General features: G+C 44.1%; 2 protein-coding genes across 9 annotated transcripts in view; one reads left to right on the plus strand and one right to left on the minus strand.

The window, feature by feature from the left end:
* Positions 1 to 13,394, plus strand: LOC310746498 (T-cell-interacting, activating receptor on myeloid cells protein 1-like). 2 transcript variants are annotated; one of them, XM_083580316.1, is made up of 8 exons: positions 1 to 430; positions 558 to 593; positions 2,125 to 2,415; positions 3,614 to 3,919; positions 4,918 to 5,208; positions 6,343 to 6,453; positions 9,071 to 9,108; positions 10,869 to 13,394. In XM_083580316.1, the coding sequence occupies exons 1-8, from the start codon at positions 166 to 168 to the stop codon at positions 11,025 to 11,027; spliced, it is 1,497 nt and encodes a 498-aa protein (XP_083436442.1). In that variant the 5' UTR covers positions 1 to 165; the 3' UTR covers positions 11,028 to 13,394. The 2 variants fall into 2 exon arrangements, with proteins under 2 accessions (XP_083436442.1, XP_083436443.1); XM_083580317.1 differs by lacking the exon at positions 3,614 to 3,919 and having other exon boundaries at positions 6 to 430.
* KMT5C (lysine methyltransferase 5C) overlaps positions 12,931 to 19,796 on the minus strand; it is a 20,561-nt gene continuing 13,695 nt past the window's right edge. For all 7 annotated transcript variants that reach the window (XM_083580275.1, XM_083580276.1, XM_083580270.1 and 4 more), the window contains one exon: positions 12,931 to 18,555. In XM_083580275.1, the coding sequence (XP_083436401.1) occupies positions 17,714 to 18,555 (842 nt within the window). In that variant the 3' untranslated portion in view covers positions 12,931 to 17,713. The remainder of the gene's footprint in view (positions 18,556 to 19,796) is intronic.

Raw genomic sequence — 19,796 nt, forward strand, 5'->3', positions numbered from 1 at the left:
AGCTCTGGCATAGCTCAGTTGGTAGAGCACAAGACTCTTATTCTCAGGGTTGTGGGTTTGAGCTTCACCTTGGGCAAAAAAACCAACAACCCTCCTACATTGCAGGGGGTTGGACTAGATGACCCGTGTGGTCCCTTCCAATATTGCAAATATATATGAAAGCACATGATCTACTCCAAGCTGATTTTGCAGAATATGACTGCAGGGTGGAAGGGAAAAAAGGGAAGTGGCTTGCGAGGCACTTCCAGCTCTGCTCAACTGTGCATCACAGAGTATGTGTACATCAAAGGGAAGAACTGTGTTGCAGAGCCATGCTGCAGCCTCCCTCCAAGATCTCCATTCCAGGGACAGCACACATCTTGGGGGACACTGGACTACAGGGCTAGGCGGTCCTTCATCATGAGGCTCTCTTTCAACATCCTCTTTATCGGTTGGTATCTCAGATGAAAGGGTGAAGGGACTGGGGGTTGTGCAACGGCCGGGTGGAAGGACCGGAGACCCAGTTGTGGTTCCTGCTGCTCAGCTACATTGCGCTAATGCAATCATCTCCTTTCCAGGATTCCTGCTGGCTGGACAGTGGCAGATCTCTGGAGGTGAGTCTCTTCAGGTGATAAATATGAACATGGGGCCAGAGGGAGATGGATGGGGGCAGAATGGGAGCTAACTGCAATGATTTCCCCCAACCAAATCCAATTTCCTAACATCTGCATTATAAACACAGAGGCCTACCAAATGTTCTCTGATCTATACAAAAATTAAAGGTACAGGAACATCCCATCCCTATTTCTTTCTCTCTCTTTTTTGGTCAAAATGTACATTTATTGATTTTTCAATTAGGTATGTTTTTTTTTAAAGTATTTGATTATACAAAAAATAAAATTGTAACAATCTAAATGCATATTGATATACTGTACAGTGGAACCTCAGTTGTCGAACGCTTCAGAAATTGAACGTTTCGGCTTTCAAACAACAACCTGGAAGTGAATGGTTTTCCAACACACCTCAGAGGGCGAACAGCTTCCGAGGCGTGTTTCTCCCATTTTTTCAATGGATTTTGCCGACTGGCAATTGCACGTTTTGGAAGTCGAACGGTCTTCCGGAACAGATTACATTTGGCTACTCTGAATCTCGAGACTTCTCCCCACCCCCTCCATGGGTCCTATTCTCAACATTTACAACTGCATATTATTTCATAATCTATATTTTATATCAATCCATGTTATCCATGGTATGAACCCCATCCCTATTCCTTTGCCTGTAGACAATCTACACACAAAATGCAATTCCCCCAGTGTAACCTTAGACTGAGCAACTAGACATGATGGCAACCTTCTCCCTGCACAGCCAGAGGCAGGATACCTGTGAAGAACAGTTGCTAAGAATCTCAAGTGTGGAGAATGCTCTGCTGCTTTCAGTCCTGCTCTTGGACTTCCCACAGACAGCTGGTTGGCCCCTAGGGGAACTTGCATGACAAAGCTCGAGTAGCTGCAGTAGAACAGAGTGCCTTCTACCAACTCATTCTGATAGGCAATTGAGGTGGCCTCATATTCTGCATTACAGAGGACAGTCCTCTCTTTGAAAAGCTGTCCAAGTTCAGTTTTGAAAACCATAAGAAAGGAAAGCAGGAGGGGGTCTTGAAGTTGCCCAACCACCATGAGCAGCTGAACAGTGGAATGAGCAGACACACAGCTCACCTGACCACAGTCTTCCCCATTAGGGTGGAAAGAATGCATTTTCATTTAAAAATTAGTAATTACTGTCCTACCTTAGTTCTCAAATGGAATCTGTTCCGGAAGTCCGTTCAACTTCCGAAAACGTTCAAAAATGGAGGCGTGGCTTCTGATTGGCTGCAAGAGCTTCCTGCACTCAGTCGGAATCTGCGCTGGACATTCGGCTTCCAAAAAACGTTCGCAAACCAGAATACAGTACTCACTTCCGGGTTTGCGGCATTCGGGAGCCAAAACATTCGAGTCACAAGGCATTTGAGAAGCAAAGTACGACTGTATTTATAAATGTGGATCTTTACATACAAATTAGCATGTGGTAAAGTCAGGGCCTTCTTTTGTCTTCCTCTTTGGTGATCCATCTTCCAAATCTCACCTTTGTTCTCCTGTTTCGGTCCAGGAAAATCTTACCCTAAACCTTTCATCTCAGCGGTTTCCAAAAATGTGGTCAGCCTGGGGGGAAATATCATTTTACAGTGTGCAAGTAATTACCGTCAAGATGCAACCTACTATCTTCACAAAGATTCACAAATTCCTTATTCAGCATATTGGAAGAGTGAGTGGCATGCAGCTGTATTTCAGATTTCCAATGCAAGAATTTCAGATGGCGGAACCTATACGTGTAGCTATTGCTTAAGTTATGATCAAGGGTGCTCATATCGTAGTGATCCTGTCAAAGTCTTCATAAAAGGTGAGAGCCTGGCTTAGCCTTTTTATGCCATTTTCACAACTGACATGTAAGGGGACGTATAAAAAATATGTTGTTGTTGTTGTTGTTGTTGTTGTTGTTGTTGTTGTTGTTATCAAGAGTTCTCCACAAGTACTAGATATTGCCATAAATTCAACAGAAATGCCATAAATTCAAGAAAATTTCTTAACCAGTGCTTTTCTTTGAAGGGGCAAAAAGGTGCTAGTACCGCGTGCCCTTAAGTACCTCCAGGAAAAAGCACTGAGAGTCTTAAATAAAAATTGCAATCACACAGTTAGATACACATTACACATAACACCGGTCCTGAGAGATCTGCATTGGCTCCCAGTTACGTTTCCGAGCACAATTCAAAGTGTTGGTGCTGACCTTTAAAGCCCTAAACGGCCTTGGTTCAGTATACCTGAAGGAGCATCTCCACCCCATCGTTCAGCCCGGACACTGAGATCCAGCGCCGAGGGCTTTCTGGCAGTTCCCTCATTGTGAGAAGTGAGGTTACAGGGAAGCAGACAGAGAGCCTTCTCGGTAGTGGTGCCCACCCTGTGGAACGCCCTCCCTTCAGATGTGAAGGAAATAAGCAGCTATCTTCTTTTTAAAAGACATCTGAAGGCAGCCCTGTTTAAGGAAGTTTTTAATATTTAATGCTGTATTGTTTTTAACACTTGATTGGAAGCCGCCCAGAGTGGCTGGGGAAACTCAGCCAGATGGGCGGGGTATAAATAAATTATTATTATTATTATTATTATACACATGATATTCAGTGTAGATGCAGATAAGACCAATGATCCCAAATACTTGGTTCTTAACTCTTTCTACAGCGTTCATTGAAATAGGCAACAGAAATGTACAGTAACTCAGCTTATAAGATTTCCTGGATCTGCCACACTGAACTGCAGCAAACAGTAACTCTTCTCAGGAACCCGTCTCCCACCTAGCCTGGCCAATGATGGGTGTTGTAGGCATGTGGAAGGTGCCAGGTCACCCATCTCTAAACTGAAGTTGTAAACAAAAAACTTAGAAGCATCAAGATCTTATGAACCTTTACCCTCCGATCCATCCTCGGGATTTTGCATTCTCCCAGAACATGCAAACCTCTCCCATATGACAGACTGTTGCCTGGGACTGATTTGAGAAGGCTGAACTGCATCTTTGAAATCTCACCCTAGTTCTCTTCCATGTGCAGGAAAGCTGCATTCCAAGCCTTCCATCACAGTGAATTCAGCTGAAACGCTTGCCGAAAAGGGGAATGTCAAAATCAGCTGCAAGGCAGAAGACTGCTTACTATGCCTGTTCTCTTTGTATATACAAGTGGGTGCAAATAGGCAGCAGGGAAAACTGACAGAGAAAACAGCGACGAAGGAGGCTGTGTTTGTCTTTGACAATGCCCAAGAATTCCAAGGGGGTCTCTACCAATGTAGATATTGCTACAAAACAGCCTTCGCTGAACTGTGCTCAGATTTCAGTGACAGCCGACGCATCAACAGAATAAGTAAGGTTCAAAATACATCCTCCTATTGTCACAAAAGGGTCTGAAATGGGAGTGTTCTGCATTTTCAACATCTGTACATCCAGTGGAGAATTTGCATAGAATAAAATATTCCAAATTGGCTAGGATTGAAGGAGGGTGTGTGGTGTGCATGGCTCTTGGAAACTTCTGAAGAAAACTGCAGGAAGGTGTTCGTAGAAGTTGTAGTGTTAAAACGGAAAGGGGTCAAATCATTGCAAGAGGTATTGAAATTTTGGGAGGTTGGATAGTTACAATGGAATGGTCTTGGTGGTGGGGTGCACATTTTTATTCTTATTTATTTATTTTTATTACTTTGGATAGATGATAGATGATAGATGATAGATGATAGATGATAGATGATAGATGATAGATGATAGATGATAGATGATAGATGATAGATGATAGATAGATAGATGATAGATAGATAGATAGATAGATAGATAGATAGATAGATAGATGATAGATAGATAGATAGATGATAGATAGATCTATAGATAGATAGATCATCTGTCCTTCCAGATGTTACTGGGTCCTAGCAAGTGTAGCCAATGGCATGTAGGTCCGTAACATCTGGAGGGCCAATAATTATCTACAACTGCTCTAGACATTTTTAACTAAAGACAAAACAGTAGCAGTCCCTATGTACAACCATTTTTTCATAAGCAAAGAGCCATTCTAAGCATTTTTTAATTATGTGTTAAAAGTCAGTTTGGTTTGTTTGTTTGCTTGCTTGTTTACTGAATTTATATACTGCCCTATACCCAGAGGTCTCAGGGCGGTTCACAGAAAAAGATCACCATATATAAAATCAAAATAAAGATAGTAACCCAAATAACCCCCACCCACCCCCCAAAAGAGCCACATTTTAAAAGGGCATAGTTCTAGTTTGCAGATATTTCTGCTGATCTGATCAAAAGCAGCAGAGTGCAGGGGAAGAATATCAAGCCATACCATTCTCACAGTGTTTTATTTGCACCCAGATCCCAGCCTGTCCAAACCCTCCATCAAAGTGCTACCCGACGAACATATTTCCCCAGGACAGAATATCACCATCGAGTGTCAGGGGCCAGAAAAGGGTCTGAACTTCTCCCTCTACAAATCCGGGGAACTGATAACATCGCAGGTGACGGAGTCAGAGAGAAACAGAGCCGAGTTCCCTTTCTTCAACGTGGGGTTGGAAGATGAAGGAAACTACACCTGCCAATATCACCGATGGGGAAATCCCTTTGCCTGGTCAGAGACCAGTAATGCCACGGAGCTGGTTGTAAGAGGTGAGAAGATTGGTTGGGTACTTGTCTCTTCCCTGCTGTCCAAGTCTTGCTCCCTGTTGTGTAAGAGGCAGGAGCTTCAAGGGGCCTGAGACTCACACTGCAGGGAGGAGGGAACCAGCTTCTTAGCCTCCGGTGGCACCACTTCTCTAAAAGCAGGATCAGAAATGAAACGGGATTGCATTCGAAAGGGCATATTATCGTTTGCATCCCATGTTAGTTGCACAGAGTGTCCCAGCTTGACCAGGAGAAAGACTCTCAGGGCCTTGCTGTGCCTGAGAAGTTGGAAAGAGATAGCCAAACAAAGTTGATTGTCAAATTACTGGTCCTTTTGGCTCAGTACTGGTGACCAGCATGGCCATGGATGATGGGAGCTGGAATCAAATGTACGAAGTTGGGGGAGGCTTGTGGCAGTACAGGTGAAACTCGGAAAATTAGAATATCAATAATATAATAATAATAATAAGAATCTCAGAAAATTACTGTGCTGGATTGGCCAGCAAACTTGCCTGATGCAAAAGGGGCCCAAACCAAGTTCTGAGTACATATGCATGCTTCTACTTCTCAGAGGTCCAATATTGCTCTATTTGCAATCCTTATTTTGCTGATTTCATTTAATATTCTAATTTTCTGAGATTGTTAATTTGGGGTCTTCATCAGCTATACGCCATGATCATCACAATTATAACAAATAAAGGCTTGACATATCTCGCTTTGCATGTCATGAGTCTATCTCATATATTAGTTTCACCTTTTAAGTTGAATTACTGAAATAAACGAACTTTTCCACGATATTCTAATTTCCCGAGTTTCCCCTGTAGATGAGGGGTCAGCAACACGGTGCCTGCAGTATCCCTTCCCACCCTCCATTGAAATTAGGCTTCCAAAAGCTGTGTCCAGTAGAATAGGTTGCAGTGTGTGCTTGGTTGTGAGTTGCCCGTGCCAGTTTCTCTGATTTGTGCCCAAAAAGGTTGGTGACCCCTGCATGGGTTGGACTAGATGTCCCACAGGGCCCATTCCAACCCTGCAATTCTATGATTCTATGACAGCAGGTTTGTTTCAGCTTCTGACACGGCCTGCAGGTGCTAAGTTAAAACATCCGCAGTGCTGGCACTCAAGACATGAATTATTTTGCAGATATGCCTGAGAAATCCAAGACAATAATATGGGCCAGCATTGCAGCAGGCCTTCTCCTTCTCCTGCTCCTGCTCCTGCTTATCTTTGTACTGTACAGGAAAAGAAGAAAAGGTGAGTGGAACTCTGAATGCAGGAAATTTTTGCTACCTTGAGTTGCACATCAGTGTTGTGTGTTTTTGGCCCCAAATAAAATAAAGAAGAGTCTTCTTTAAAGGGGGGGTGTCGTTATACCTGCAAATAAAGTTTAAATGTGAAATTTTAATTATAGAGCTTTTACAGCACTTGCCTTACAGTGCAAAGTGCAATCCTGCGCACGTTTAAACTGAAACAAACCTAAGTAACCATTCGGTCATTACTAGAATAGTCAATTCTAAAGGTTTAACTCATTTGAAATGAAGCCAACCTGTTGCAAAGATTAATCCTATACATGCTTCCTCATAAATGTAAAACTTGCCCTCTCTTGCCAAATTGTGCACTTTCAACTCATGGTGAAAGCAGCTGTTGGCCAACATGCCATTCTGTGACATCCTTCTCACTAATCTAAATGAAAGAAGGGAGACAGGAGGCCACTGCCCCCTAGTGCCCGGAAGGCTGAAATACAGAAAGTGTGAATGTGTGGAGGCTAAGCTGTAATATGTAACTGTGAGTTTTTCTACTTAGCAACAGTCCTTCCCTACTCAAAGTTATTTTACTGGCACATCAGTAAATTTTTTAAAGTCTTTGTAACTCAATAGCATACACTTCCCTTACATTATTGAGATTCAAGTCAGATTTCAGCATAATAGATCAGAATGCTTAATGATACGTGCTTCCTGGGTATAGTCACCTGAAGAAAGTTTAATTGCAAACTTTGACTTTAATAGTTGACTGGCATTGAATCCATTCCTGTTGCCCAAATAGATTTATATTGTACCCATGCATTATATGACTTGGCTTTTATTTATTTATTTTTAGTTTTTGTTAATTTTTTAATGAAACAAATTCATTTCTAGAAATGGAAAATTGCTGCAAGGAAATATAGCTGTGGGATTTATTTTTCCATGGGAGGCGGGGCGGATTACCTTCCATTTCATAAAATTTCTAGCATTTCTCACTGGTAATCTTGGAGAGTAATTATGGCCCAAGAAGCTCCCTCCACTAATAATAATAATAATAAATTTTATTTATATCCCGCCCTCCCCAGCCGAAGCCGGGCTCAGGGCGGCTAACAACAATAAAACAGTACAAAAGTACAGCACAAACAACACTCTAAAATCATTCATTATAAAATTAATTAAATTCAAGCCACTGGCCACCATTGGGCCAGAGCTCCGCGAAGATTGCCGAAGGAGGGAGTCAGGCTGTGCCCTGGCCAAAGGCCTGACGGAACAGCTCTGTCTTGCAGGCCCTGTGGAAAGATGTTAAGTCCCGCAGGGCCCTGGTCTCTTGTGACAGAGTGTTCCACCAGGTTGGAGCCACAGCCGAAAAAGCCCTGGCTCTAGTTGAGGCCAGCCTAACTTCTCTGTGGCCTGGGACCTTCAAGATGTTTTTATTTGAAGACCGTAAGTTTCTCTGTGGGGCATACCAGGAGACGCGGTCCCGTAGGTACGAGGGTCCTAGGCCGTATAGGGCTTTAAAGGTTAAAACCAGCACCTTAAACCTGATCCTGTACTCCACCGGGAGCCAGTGCAGCTGGTATAGCACCGGGTGAATGTGATCTCGCAGCGAAGACCCCGTAAGGAGTCTCGCTGCAGCATTCTGCACCCGCTGGAGTTTCTGGGTCAGTCTCAAGGGCAGCCCCACGTAGAGCGAGTTACAATAATCCAGTGTGGAGGTGACCGTCACGTGGATCACAGAGGTAAGGAGCCAACTGCTTAGCTTGGCGGAAATGGAAAAATGCCGCCTTTGTTATAGCTGCAATCTGCGCCTCCATGGAGAGGGAGGTATCGAAGATTACACCCAAACTCTTAACGGACGGTGCTGGCACTAATTGCGCCCCCGCAAAGAGATAGGAGTTGCACCCCCCAATCCCATATCGTCCCGTCCCAGCCAGAGGACCTCTGTCTTCGAAGGATTTAGTTTCAACCGGCTCCCACGTAACCATCCAGCCACAGCTTCCAAACATCTGGTCAGTGTGTCTGGGGCCGAGTCAGGATGGCCATCCATCAACAGATAGAGTTGGGTGTCATCGGCATACTGATGGCAACCCAGCCCAAAACTCCGGACAAGCTGGGCGAGGGGGCGCATAAAGATGTTGAAAAGCATCCGGGAGAGTATCACACCCTGTGGCACTCCACACAACAAGGAGTGGCGCGATAACAGTTCCCCCCCAAGCGCCACCCTCTGTCCCCGACCAGAGAGAAACGAGTGCAGCCACTGAAGGACTGTGCCCTGGATCCCCACGTCGGCAAGGTGGTGGTCCAGGAGTTTGTGATCGACCATGTCGAAGGCTGCTGACAGGTCTAAAAGAATCAGCAGCCCCGACCCGCCTCGATCCAGCTGTCTACGAAGATCATCTGTTAGGGCAACCAGAGCCGTCTCGGTCCCATGACTGGAATGGATCCAGAGCCGATGTTTCATCCAGAAACCCACCAAGCTGTTCAGCAACCTCTCTCTCAATCACCTTACCCAGGAAGTTTAACAGGAAGTTTAACATTTTGGGGAACGGGGCAGGGAATGATCAGTATTGCTTGTTCTAATTTGAAATCGACAAGGCAGATAATTTCATAATTATCTATCTGATCTACAGGTTCCACTGCCAATGAAATGCCTCAAACAATGAACACGGTAAGAAAAATTCCTATGACCAAACACCTTTATCATGATTGTGAACTTCCTGTTAAATCCCAACTCTATTATTAGAAAAGCATATGTCTCCATTTTTTATATATAGTATTTAGAAATATTTTAATAGCCCATGTTTCGTGGCCAAGCAATGCCAGGGTACAGTAAAAACATCAGTATCCTATGTGGGAAAGGGCTATTGTGCTCATTCTGCTTGTGGGCATTTGATGGGCAACTGGGGGAAGCAGGATGCTAGACTAGATGGGCTTTTGGTCTGATTCAGCAGAGCTGTCACATTCTTAATTAATCAGCACCAACTTATCCTTCTTACTGGGGATGAAATAGACATGGGAAATACCTTCTGCAGCCTCTAGCCTTCCAGTTATTTTGAACTACAACTCCCACAGACCCCAGTCAACATAGCCAATATCTGGTTGATGGGAGTTGTAGTTCAAAGCATTTGGAGGACAGGCTGTAGAAGGCATAGCTGTCAACTTACAGATTTGAAAATAAGGGACCAGCAGCCTTGAAAATAAGGGACCAGCAGCCAAAATAAGGGACCTGCAGCCTCACCTGTTCCAGGCACTCGTCTTCCTGTCCTCCTGCAGTCTGGTCAAACTCATGCTGGTAACTTCGAGAACACTGTCCAACCAACTTTGTAACCAGAGGTTCAACTGAATAGAATCTGAATCACATGCACCACAAGGCCTATGCAGCCTCAACTTAAGATGGCTCCCTAGCCTGGCTTTGCACTGCAGAGTTTGCAGCAGCACGTGCAACAAAATGGCGTCCAGCATTAAAAAAAACCCTCAGCTTGCATTAACTAGCCACACACAAGGCATGCAAGCTCTACCCCCCAGTCGTTCTTAGACTTCTTATTGGGTGACCAACATAGTTGGAGCCTCCCTCCTCCCTGGCCGGCAGGGAGGGAGGGAGAGGAGCTGCTTCCTTTGAAATTTAAGGGACATTTAAGGGACATCCATCAATAAGGGACAGCAGCGGGACATGGCGCTGGAATAAGGGACTGTCCCTTCAAATAAGGGACGCTTGACAGCTATGGTAGAAGGCTGGACTCGTGTCTCACTCAGCATGATTCCTAATATTAAATTTCAAAGCTGTCTTTGTGGCTGTGCTTAATCTACTATGCATTTTGGAAAGTAGTTTGTCTGCCTGCGCTCTATGCATTCAGACACCCCTTGAGGTATCACTGCCAAACTGGGCATGACAGTTCCTCAGCCGGAGGAATTAGTTTTCAACAACACTGAGATACCAGGCACAAAGCAGGACAAAGCAGGAACCTCTTGATCCAGGTGTGGGTGGGAGGGAGAAAGGAGGTGCAGTGTTTCATTCCCACATCCCCCTTCTTAAAAACCTAAACATTCACCCCTCCTACATATTGATTCAGGGCTAGATTTGGATCAGGTTGGGGCCTCTACACAGCCTTAAAACTAACAAATTATATTGTCCATTTAAAAATCTTTGGCTTGTTTCTAAGAATTCCCTGGCAATGCCAGGCACTTTCCCCTAGTAAATAAATAATGGTCAGTGGCACGGAGTCTCTTGTAACCTAATCTACGATTACATCACGGATATGCAATGGGTCCCTTTTTTGATGCTGCCTGACTCCAACCTCTGACAGCCCTAAGCACCATGGACAATAGTCAGGATGATGGAAGTTGTAGTCCAGCATGATGTGGAGGGGCACAGATCATCAACCCCTGGATTGCTAGCTTAATCTCTTCTTTTTTTGACCAACCCTGTAGGCCCCAGAACCTTACCGAGAAGCAGACCCTGCTGAAGTCTCCTACGCTGTATTGAACCACAACTCACTAAGGACCAAGCGAGCAGCTCCTCCTGCCAGTGTCCCCCAACCTTGTGTCTATGCAACACTGGCCCATGACAAAGTCAGGGAGGGTCGGTAGGCAAGACTTTACAGAGATGCTGCATATGCCCCGAGTTCTGGGGTCAAACATGTTAAGGCTGCTTCATGTGTACAAGCGCTGCTTATTTTATCCACACAATCACAAATGTGGATGTCAGGTGTCATGGGGAGCTAGCCAGTGGTCAAAAGCTGTGACATCTGTTACAGTGGTCAGAGAATGTTTTTTGACTCTGCAATTTTGACTTTATGCTCTATCCCTGGAATGTAACCCATGTGTTAGTTGAGAGTCGACTGTATTACATATGTATATGTTATTTAAAAGCAGAGAAAGATCCACATATGGGGTGTTGGGCTGAGAGAAAGAGCCTACAGCAGCTGGACTCCATTCCAGTTCCCCACAAATTCCATTTAAAGTGAACCCCCACCTTTTTCATAGCCAAATTAACACACAAAAATGGAATTCCGCTTATCCAGACTGAATCAGAGCCACAAGATACATGGTAGTTATTGTGTCTCATAAGTATGGACTATTTCTTTCTTATACAAATAAAAAAGTGCTTAATTTAGTGTGTTTTTGTTGTAGTTTAGGTAGCATCCAATATAAAATGCCTGCCTTGTCATTTTCCCAATCACATATTGTGTGGTTACAAATTTCAGTCGTTAACAAAAAAAATCACAAGATGCTTTGGTGCAGAAGAAAGACCTCTTCTCTGGCAGCAGATGTACTTTTGTACATAAAACAAAGAAAAGCTAAACAGTTTTTCAAATGGTCCAACGGCACCCTCTACTGGACTACTCTGGGATAACAGGGCTGTTTGTATTACAGGTGCGCATTTTATTTAAAACCTGAAAGCTGAAAAGGCATCAGAAATATTTTTATGAGCTTGTGAGTGCCAGACAGCTTATAATCTCTGGATCCAGCAAGTGTTAGAATTGAATCAAGCCTCCTGAACTCCTGGATCCAGCAAGTGTTAAAATATAAGCCACGCTAGGAGTGGACTAGGTTTCTATTTATTTAAGATTTATGTTTCACTTTTCAACTGCAGCGCTCAAAGAAGCTCATATCAAATGTAAATATGGTGTCTGCAAACCAAGCATTTAAAAAACAGAACTATCCCAACCAATGCAAAAGGCAGCATCTGACATTGTCTTCCCCTCCCTCTCCTCCTTGCATCAGGAGAGTTGGCGGTAAATAGCCAAATGGAGGGGACAGTTCAGATGCTGCAAGCAACTACCTCTCTCGACTCTGCTATTCCTAACTTGAAATGACAGTTCCTATGACCTGGGACTAAGAAGTCATCAAGGACTGCTTCATATAGCAGCCTTAGTTGCCAAAAGAAACTGTTGCTCACAGCTGAGCTAGGCAGGTGAAGATACTTCCTTGGCTGCACATAGAACAATCATATATCTATAAACTAGGGAAAAGTCCAAGCTTTTAGAGTCCAAGCTTCTTAGAATTTTATGGAGTAATGGTGCAAGTGGTGAGATGACTGGTAATTTATTTTAAGATGCTTTTCTCATTTCCATTTTTATCTTTTCCCCCTCTTTCATCTGAATGCAGAAGAGTCTGGTGTTGTTGGGCTTGTAACCAGCGTACCGTTACCCGCAAACTGAAAGGTGCTTAAGAGTTTCAGGGTTTTCTGGAAGTAGGGAAGTAATACGCCAAGCCTGCTAGTTCTTGCCATTCAAACTCAGTTTACTGGGTCCATTTTCTTGGTTTTTTTAAAAGCATTTATTGATCTTCCATTGATCAACCAGTCCATTTTTTAGAAAAGCATTTATTTTTTTTACCCTTGGAGAATGCCAGGCTTAAGACAAATGAACCATGCCTTTTGAAATGATCCAATACTCTGCAAACAACTGTTAACAGCAAATGCAACTACAATCTCCTCTTGCAAATGACCTGCTCATGCACTAAGTGCCACATCACCAAGACAGAGGAATAGCTTTAAAAGACTTTATTCCAATCAAGTATTTTAAAAAGTATTACGCTCCCCTAATACACACATACACACACCATGAAAAATACAAAACCACAAGTTTCTGCCTTCACGCCCCTACAGGATACCGGCCTGATCATGGGGATAGGAACTACCCTGAGGCCTCAAGCTTCCCACTCCTGGAGTCAAGAGCACCCTCCAACCACCCTCTCCAATATAGCACTAGTAAAAAGGCCCCCTTCCTCCCCCACCCACTCCCAGTTCCTAAGCCAGGACTGTACATGTTCCAACATCATCCTGCACATGCCAAATCTGAGACTGGGTGCAAGCCAAGCTGAACTCTTCCATGGAAGTTTGTAGCCCTTAAGGCTGTGATGACAGGTTTGAAAGTATGTGAAGTATCAAAAACCAGAAAGGTGGAGTGGGTGGGAGGGAGCCTATTCAAAATTTCCAGTGACCGTACACAGTCCAGACCAACAAAACAGAAACAAAGTAACAGTAGGAAAACGGGATCTTCACAATTTATACAGGTTCAGAGTTTGGTTTATGTTGGCCTAGATATTTGTTTTATTGCAAAGTACATACAGCCCTGTTGAATACACTCCAGCATCTTCTTTCCTGTGAAAATAAAAAAAATCCAGACTTGCCCAAGTTCATTATAAAAAACTCTAATCCTAAAGTAAACGAACAAGTGCTGGAAAAGCCCTAAAAAGCATTGGGGAAATTAGGAGGCAGGTAGAGCAGCGACATATGCTTCACTTTAGTTGCTGTATACTATGGCATGAGTAATCCATTCCCTTATAAATGAGATTTTGAGCTGGAGTTAGCAGCTAACTTGCCACAAGAGTTAAGTTCTATAAATGACACACTGCAGTTCAAAACTGCAAATATTGGAGCAGATGGTGATATTCTAAAGCCCTCCACCCCACTACTCCCTGAGGAACCCGGCAATCCAGAGACCTTTCCCAGTGCCTAGCTTGTTTATTTATTAAATTTATATACTGCCCTTCATCAAAAGATTTCAGGGCAGTTCACACAGTTTATTCATCCTCCATTCCTGGCAAGAGTCAAGGTGCCTTGACACCTCCCTGAGCACAATTTTAGGGGAGGTGGGGTCTTCTTTTGAAAAGACAACAGATTGGCTCCAGGCCAAAAGCATGCGTTATAAACCTTACAGAGGATGGAAGAAGCAATGCTAACATACAAGGGTGTGTCGGGGTGTGTGTGGAGAGCAAAGTATGCAGACGCAGAATGACAAGGGCTGGCTATGACAAAGTTTATTATGGGAATGAGACAGAGAAGCTGTTTAAGATGGGATGCAAGAGTCAAAGAAAACTGGGTTCACCACTCTGAGGTTTAAAGGCAAGCAATCCTCCACCCATGTGAAAGCCATGGAGAAAAGACTCAACAGACACAGGACTGAAAGCAAAGAAGATCAGATACAGAGCCTAAAGGGATGACTTGATGCTCCCCCTCTCAAAGCGAGGTAGCTTAAAGAGTAAATCCACCTTAAAAGATGGGTAAACACGAGGCACCAACAGGTGAAGACTGAGCCCCAGCCTGTCCTTCAACAGGAGCATTCAGTGTCCTGGCTAGCAACATCCACCCTTCCCACCCCAAACCTTTCCCTAACACAAAGCCCTTGATCATCTCACCCCCTTCGGTTCTCTTTCCCCACCCCACCCCACCTCACCCCACCCCAGCAGTACTACCTAAAGGCTGTGCACTAATCCGCTACTATTAACAAACATGGAACAACACAAACTGACAAGAGTAGCAGACAGGGAAGGAAGCATGGGCGCTCCCAGCAGCAAGGGCCAAAATCAGCTGCAGGGGGCAGGAAAAAAGATCACCTTTTAGCACAAACAGTGATATACAAGTGAAAATGCACACCTCGTAATATTCCTCAATATTATTACTGTAAATGTTTGGTAGTTTGTTCTGATGAAGCATACTCTTTCTCCAAACATGAAGATTACTATCTCATAGTAACGTGAAAATTTGGGTCAAGACTATTGGCACAGAATCACATATTAGCACAAAATGAGCACCATAAACCACGTAACTTGCACCACAAGTCACTGTACCTAAACAATTAAGGATAAGGATAAGGATGATGATAATAATTTATTAGCTGCCCATCTGACTGAGTTGCCTTCAGATGTCTCCTAAAAGTCAGATAGTTGTTTATTTCCTTGACATTTAACAGGAGGGCGTTCCACAGGGTGGGCGCGACTACTGAGAAGGCAGGTAGTTACTGGGATTGTTTGTCCACAACAAACAAAACTGGTATTAAACAACTAGAGAAGTTATGGGGGAAATGTCTGAAATATGTATTAACATACATAAAGTGAACTGGAGAGAGCAGGAAAAGATGTGCAATTTCAGCTGTATATCAACTGTTTTAATGAGCAACCCACTATCAGTGTGCTTTGACAGACCGACACTTTCCAGCTCTACTTTGTATATACATATGTGAAGTTCAAGTTGAGTGGAATAGAGAATGTGCACAAAGGCAACTTTGCAGATTAATATGAATGATGGTGGAAACAGCTCAAATTACCAGCATAAAGAGGGTATATGAGAGTGTTGTTTATATTACCTAGTTGTGCAAGTTTCTCTTATGTTTTTGTTTATTTAACAAAATTATCATGCCTTCACATGAATATGCAGTTGCAAGTATCTACCAACATTCTCCACAACACAGATAATGGACTCCCTCTCAGATCCATTAATGAAAATGCTCATGACTGAAGGTCTGTGGATTTTCAGCCTTTTCGTTGTGAAGGGAAATACCCTTCTCCACAGCTAAGTCCTCACACTCACACAACCAAGTTCAAAATATTATCCCTGCGCTATAAATACAATTTCCTTATTGTGACAGAATGAGCAGCTACAGCTCCTTCTAGCTGCAGTTGTGCTTTTGAAACTCTCACCTACAAATGCCTAAATATCACTTAAAAAAAAAAATCAGTACTGGTACTTGGCAGAACAATTAAAAACAGAAGGTCTGGATTATAATATATATCCAACACGGATACCAAGCAAAACTCTAGAAGCAGCTCTAAAAACAGATTTCTCTGTTTCAGAGCTCAAAAACTCATCCAGAAGTCAGATCCTATCCACAGTTAGAAGGAACTCTCACCAAATTAAAAGGACTTACTCCCAAGTGTGCATAGAATTGCAGCCTTAAACAGCGGTGACTCACAGATGCACACCTATCTCTTTCAGAAGCTATATGGAAAAGGCATTAAGACTGAAATGCACCAAGTTGGAAACAAAACTGACAAAGAAGGGAGAAAAGAAAAAGTTAAAGCAGGTCCTGCTGATTCCTGGCTATGGATTTTCCAAAGTCAACACCACAAATCTTGCTATGAAAATGGCTGCAAAATGAAGCAAGAATTCTCCAAAAAAGACTGGCTGCAATACAGCCCACCTGTTGGCTTCTCATCTTCAGCTAATCTTCAACTAGATTTCTAAGTACCCTGCTGAACGTAGCTCAGAAAGAGGCTGGAAATCCCAAGAACTGCCAGACAGGACCACAGGTCAAAAATACAGACGATCTATTTACTGTACTGCAATGACATTTGAACTGAACCCGACCACTACTAGATGAGTAAGAACCATTTATCCAGTCCAAGCCAGCACCTCACAGAAGGAAGGTCCTTTATCACAATGCCCCTGAGCCAAGGAATCCTCTGATCAGAGCTAGGAAAGTTCAATTATTTCATTCTCTACCACTTGACTACAATGTGAAATATTTGCATAAAATTATCAAACTCACTGGTATTCTAAAAAACCCATTTAACCTCAGCCATATCTAGGTATAAAAACATGAATACCTTAAAGGTCAGTAACAGTGTAAAAAGCCCCAGTACACATTCATTGAAAAGCCCCAGCAGGGAGAAGAGACAAGACAGACCTGACTAATACAAAAGTAGCTTTAAAAACTAGAAAATTGGATGTCTTATAACAGTAGGCACCTAAAAAGCAGTTTGGGGGAGGGGGTAGAAAGTGAGAAAGAGGAGAGAAGAAAGAGTAATTCCCTAGATAAACTTGTTTAAGCAAACAGCAGTCATCAGGCTAAATGGGCTGAATAGGCATGGGTTGAATGCGCATGTGCACTTCTGGTTGCTGGTTTTCTTACAAAGAATTAAAGAGGCTTCCCTGATTAGATGTAGGCTTCCTTTACCCGCCAGTCATTTCACTCTCACCAGCCTCACAACCTCCTTAGGGGCAACAAACAGCAAAAGCACCATGTGTGTCTGTAGTTCCATGGTTGAACTGCTACAAACTAGAGCATTGGGATACCTGGAGTCAAAAGGTGAAAGGAGCCTGGCAAGCGGAGTTCCACGGTAAGATGACAGGGAGAGTCAATCCCAGACATCCATGCAGCCTGCTATATGGCTTAAGTTTCAGGGGTAATGGATCAAGGTTTGGCCTGGTTGTGGAGGGTGCTTCTAAAAAGGAAAGTGAGAGTACAAGTGTGATGGAGGGAGCACCCCGGAAAGAGGAAAAACGGAAAGTAAATCTGCTTTAGAACGAGAGGAAATGGAACACAGGATGGTGTTGTTAGCACAGATATATCCTTGAGCCCTTTGTGAGCATCACAACAGAACAAAAGCGATGGTTTCTCACCCCCATACAAGGTGATTGAGACAAAGATGAAAAAGTCAACAGATGCTTTCAGGCAAATTCTGGTTGGTGGGTTTTGCCCTGGCTTATCAAGGATCAAGCTTCCGCAAGCAGCTGAGGGAGCCTTTGCAGGACCTGGAGACCAGCCAGATCAAGATAACTCCTCACAGGAGCTGGAGGCCACTTCAAGGTTGATGGAGCCGTGGCTTACGACCAGTCGAAACCGCTTGGGTGGCACAAAAGGGGGAAAGGAAACAATTTGCTTTGGGGGATGCTGCTCCTCTGTCGGCTCCTCCTTCCCCTTGTCTGGAGGGGGCTGCTGCCAGTACTGCCTGCCTCTAAAGAGGGGGGTCTCCAAGCGGACATGAGCATACTGGGAAAGTTTGGGGTCTACTGCTGATAGTGAGACTTGGGGTTTGGGCAAATCCCAAGTTTGGCGTCGGGTCATGCTCCTTGTTCTGCATAAGACCTGGCCGGAGGAGGAAGAGCCTGTAGAGCCAAGGATCTCTTGGTCCCCTGAGTATAGTTCCCCAGATCCTGATCCATGAGACCCCATGATCTCAGCGGGGTTCTTCACATCTCCTGTGTAGTGCTCCTCAGCCCTCTGGCTAAGCTCCCCGTTGCTGCTATGTGGTTCTCTCTCACCAATCCCACGCACCGCTTCTCTGCGCAAGCCTTCCCAGTGCAGGGGAACTCTCTTGCCAAGATTCACCACCAAGTCGCTCTGGTCTGCCCAGCTCGGGCTCTCAGGTCTATTGTACGTCCTTGTGAAGAAGAAGCTTTGCTGGGTCTCAAAGTGGCTGCTCTTCCTGCGCGAAGAGCGGCGGAGATGTGATGCAGGGAACATGGAAGGAGGGCAGCGTTGCAGATGCACCAGTGGCTGCTTACTGAGCTTGCAGCTACGTGCTGTGCAGCCCAAGCAGTTGTGCAGGGGGATACATAAAGGCTTTAGTATCCTCAGGTACCAACGAAAGGCGGATCTGCGGAGAGCAGCTGGAGGAAGAGAAGGGAGGTCAGCCCTAAGAGCAATGCTCCCCACCACACCATCCATCCCAAGCTGTAACCTATTTAAGCAGTGGTGCCACTGGACCCTTTGCCTGAAAAGTACCTTTAAGAGTTAAATTGGACACCTCAGTAGAGGTGATGCTGCAAGTCATATGCACAGTACATGGGTTTGGGCAATACGATACCATCAGCTATCATTGCAATAGGGGCCCCCTCTGGAAATGTGACCACTAATTAAAACGAGCTGAAGAGTGAGTGTCACCACTTGTCTCTGCAAAACAAAATCCATGAATTGCAGTTGCTCTGGAACTCTTGTTTTTGAGGGTATATAAACTCTAGGCTTCACAGATACTTCTGGTACTACACGGTCACCTTGACTTGCTGAAATCACTCTTGCTGCCTGCACAGAACCCAGGGTCTGACTGTTATCTCCCCATGCTTTTCCTTTGCTGCCTCCCAGGTTCCCTATTTGGTGCAGCTGCTCAATGCTTTTTCAAGTCTCTCCTGGTTCCTGCTTCTCTGGATCCCTGTTTGCTGAAGTAGAGATTCTGGTGCCAGCTGCTCAGAAGTCCCTTTTCAGGGTTCTGGCTTGTCTGTTTGTCCCTTTATTTCCTACCTAATCCAGGAGCTATATGCCCCAGTTCCACTTCTTCAGGATTGTCTACCAAGGCTGGGAAATTTATTTCTTGCTACATATACTATAATCTGGAGATCTTTCCTCTACAAAATGTAGCCTCCACATTTGCTCCCTCTTCCTATCTTCAGTGCTGTGTGTGACTGTTTTAGAAGCCACCTCCTGGTACTCCCTGCCCAGTTATGCATTACTGAGACCTGCTCTGACAAGTGGGCCCAGAGAGAAAGAGCAGGCTAGTGCACCTCCAGTTTCTCACTCCTCCTCTTACACCCTGTATCCTTGCTCCTTCTTGTATGCATGTCATGTGTGTGTGTTAGCTTAGTCATGAATACTTAGCTAATTCTCCCAAACCAAAAAAAAATGTGTATATTGTTGCTGAGCTATTCCCCACTGCCAAAATATACACATCATTAGCTGTTCCCCATTGAAGTGTTGCAACTGTATATTTTGATTCTCCGTGTGTGTGTGTGTGTGTGTGTGTGTGTATTTATACACACACACACACACAAAATAAGCACCCCATTTAAAAAACCTGTGTGAATGTTTAGTTGCTGGGTAAATCTACTAAGATGCATTATTGCCACTGTCTAAAGGC

This window comes from Podarcis filfolensis, assembly GCF_964270895.1.
Source record: "Podarcis filfolensis genome assembly, chromosome: 13".
Taxonomy (NCBI): domain Eukaryota; kingdom Metazoa; phylum Chordata; class Lepidosauria; order Squamata; family Lacertidae; genus Podarcis; species Podarcis filfolensis.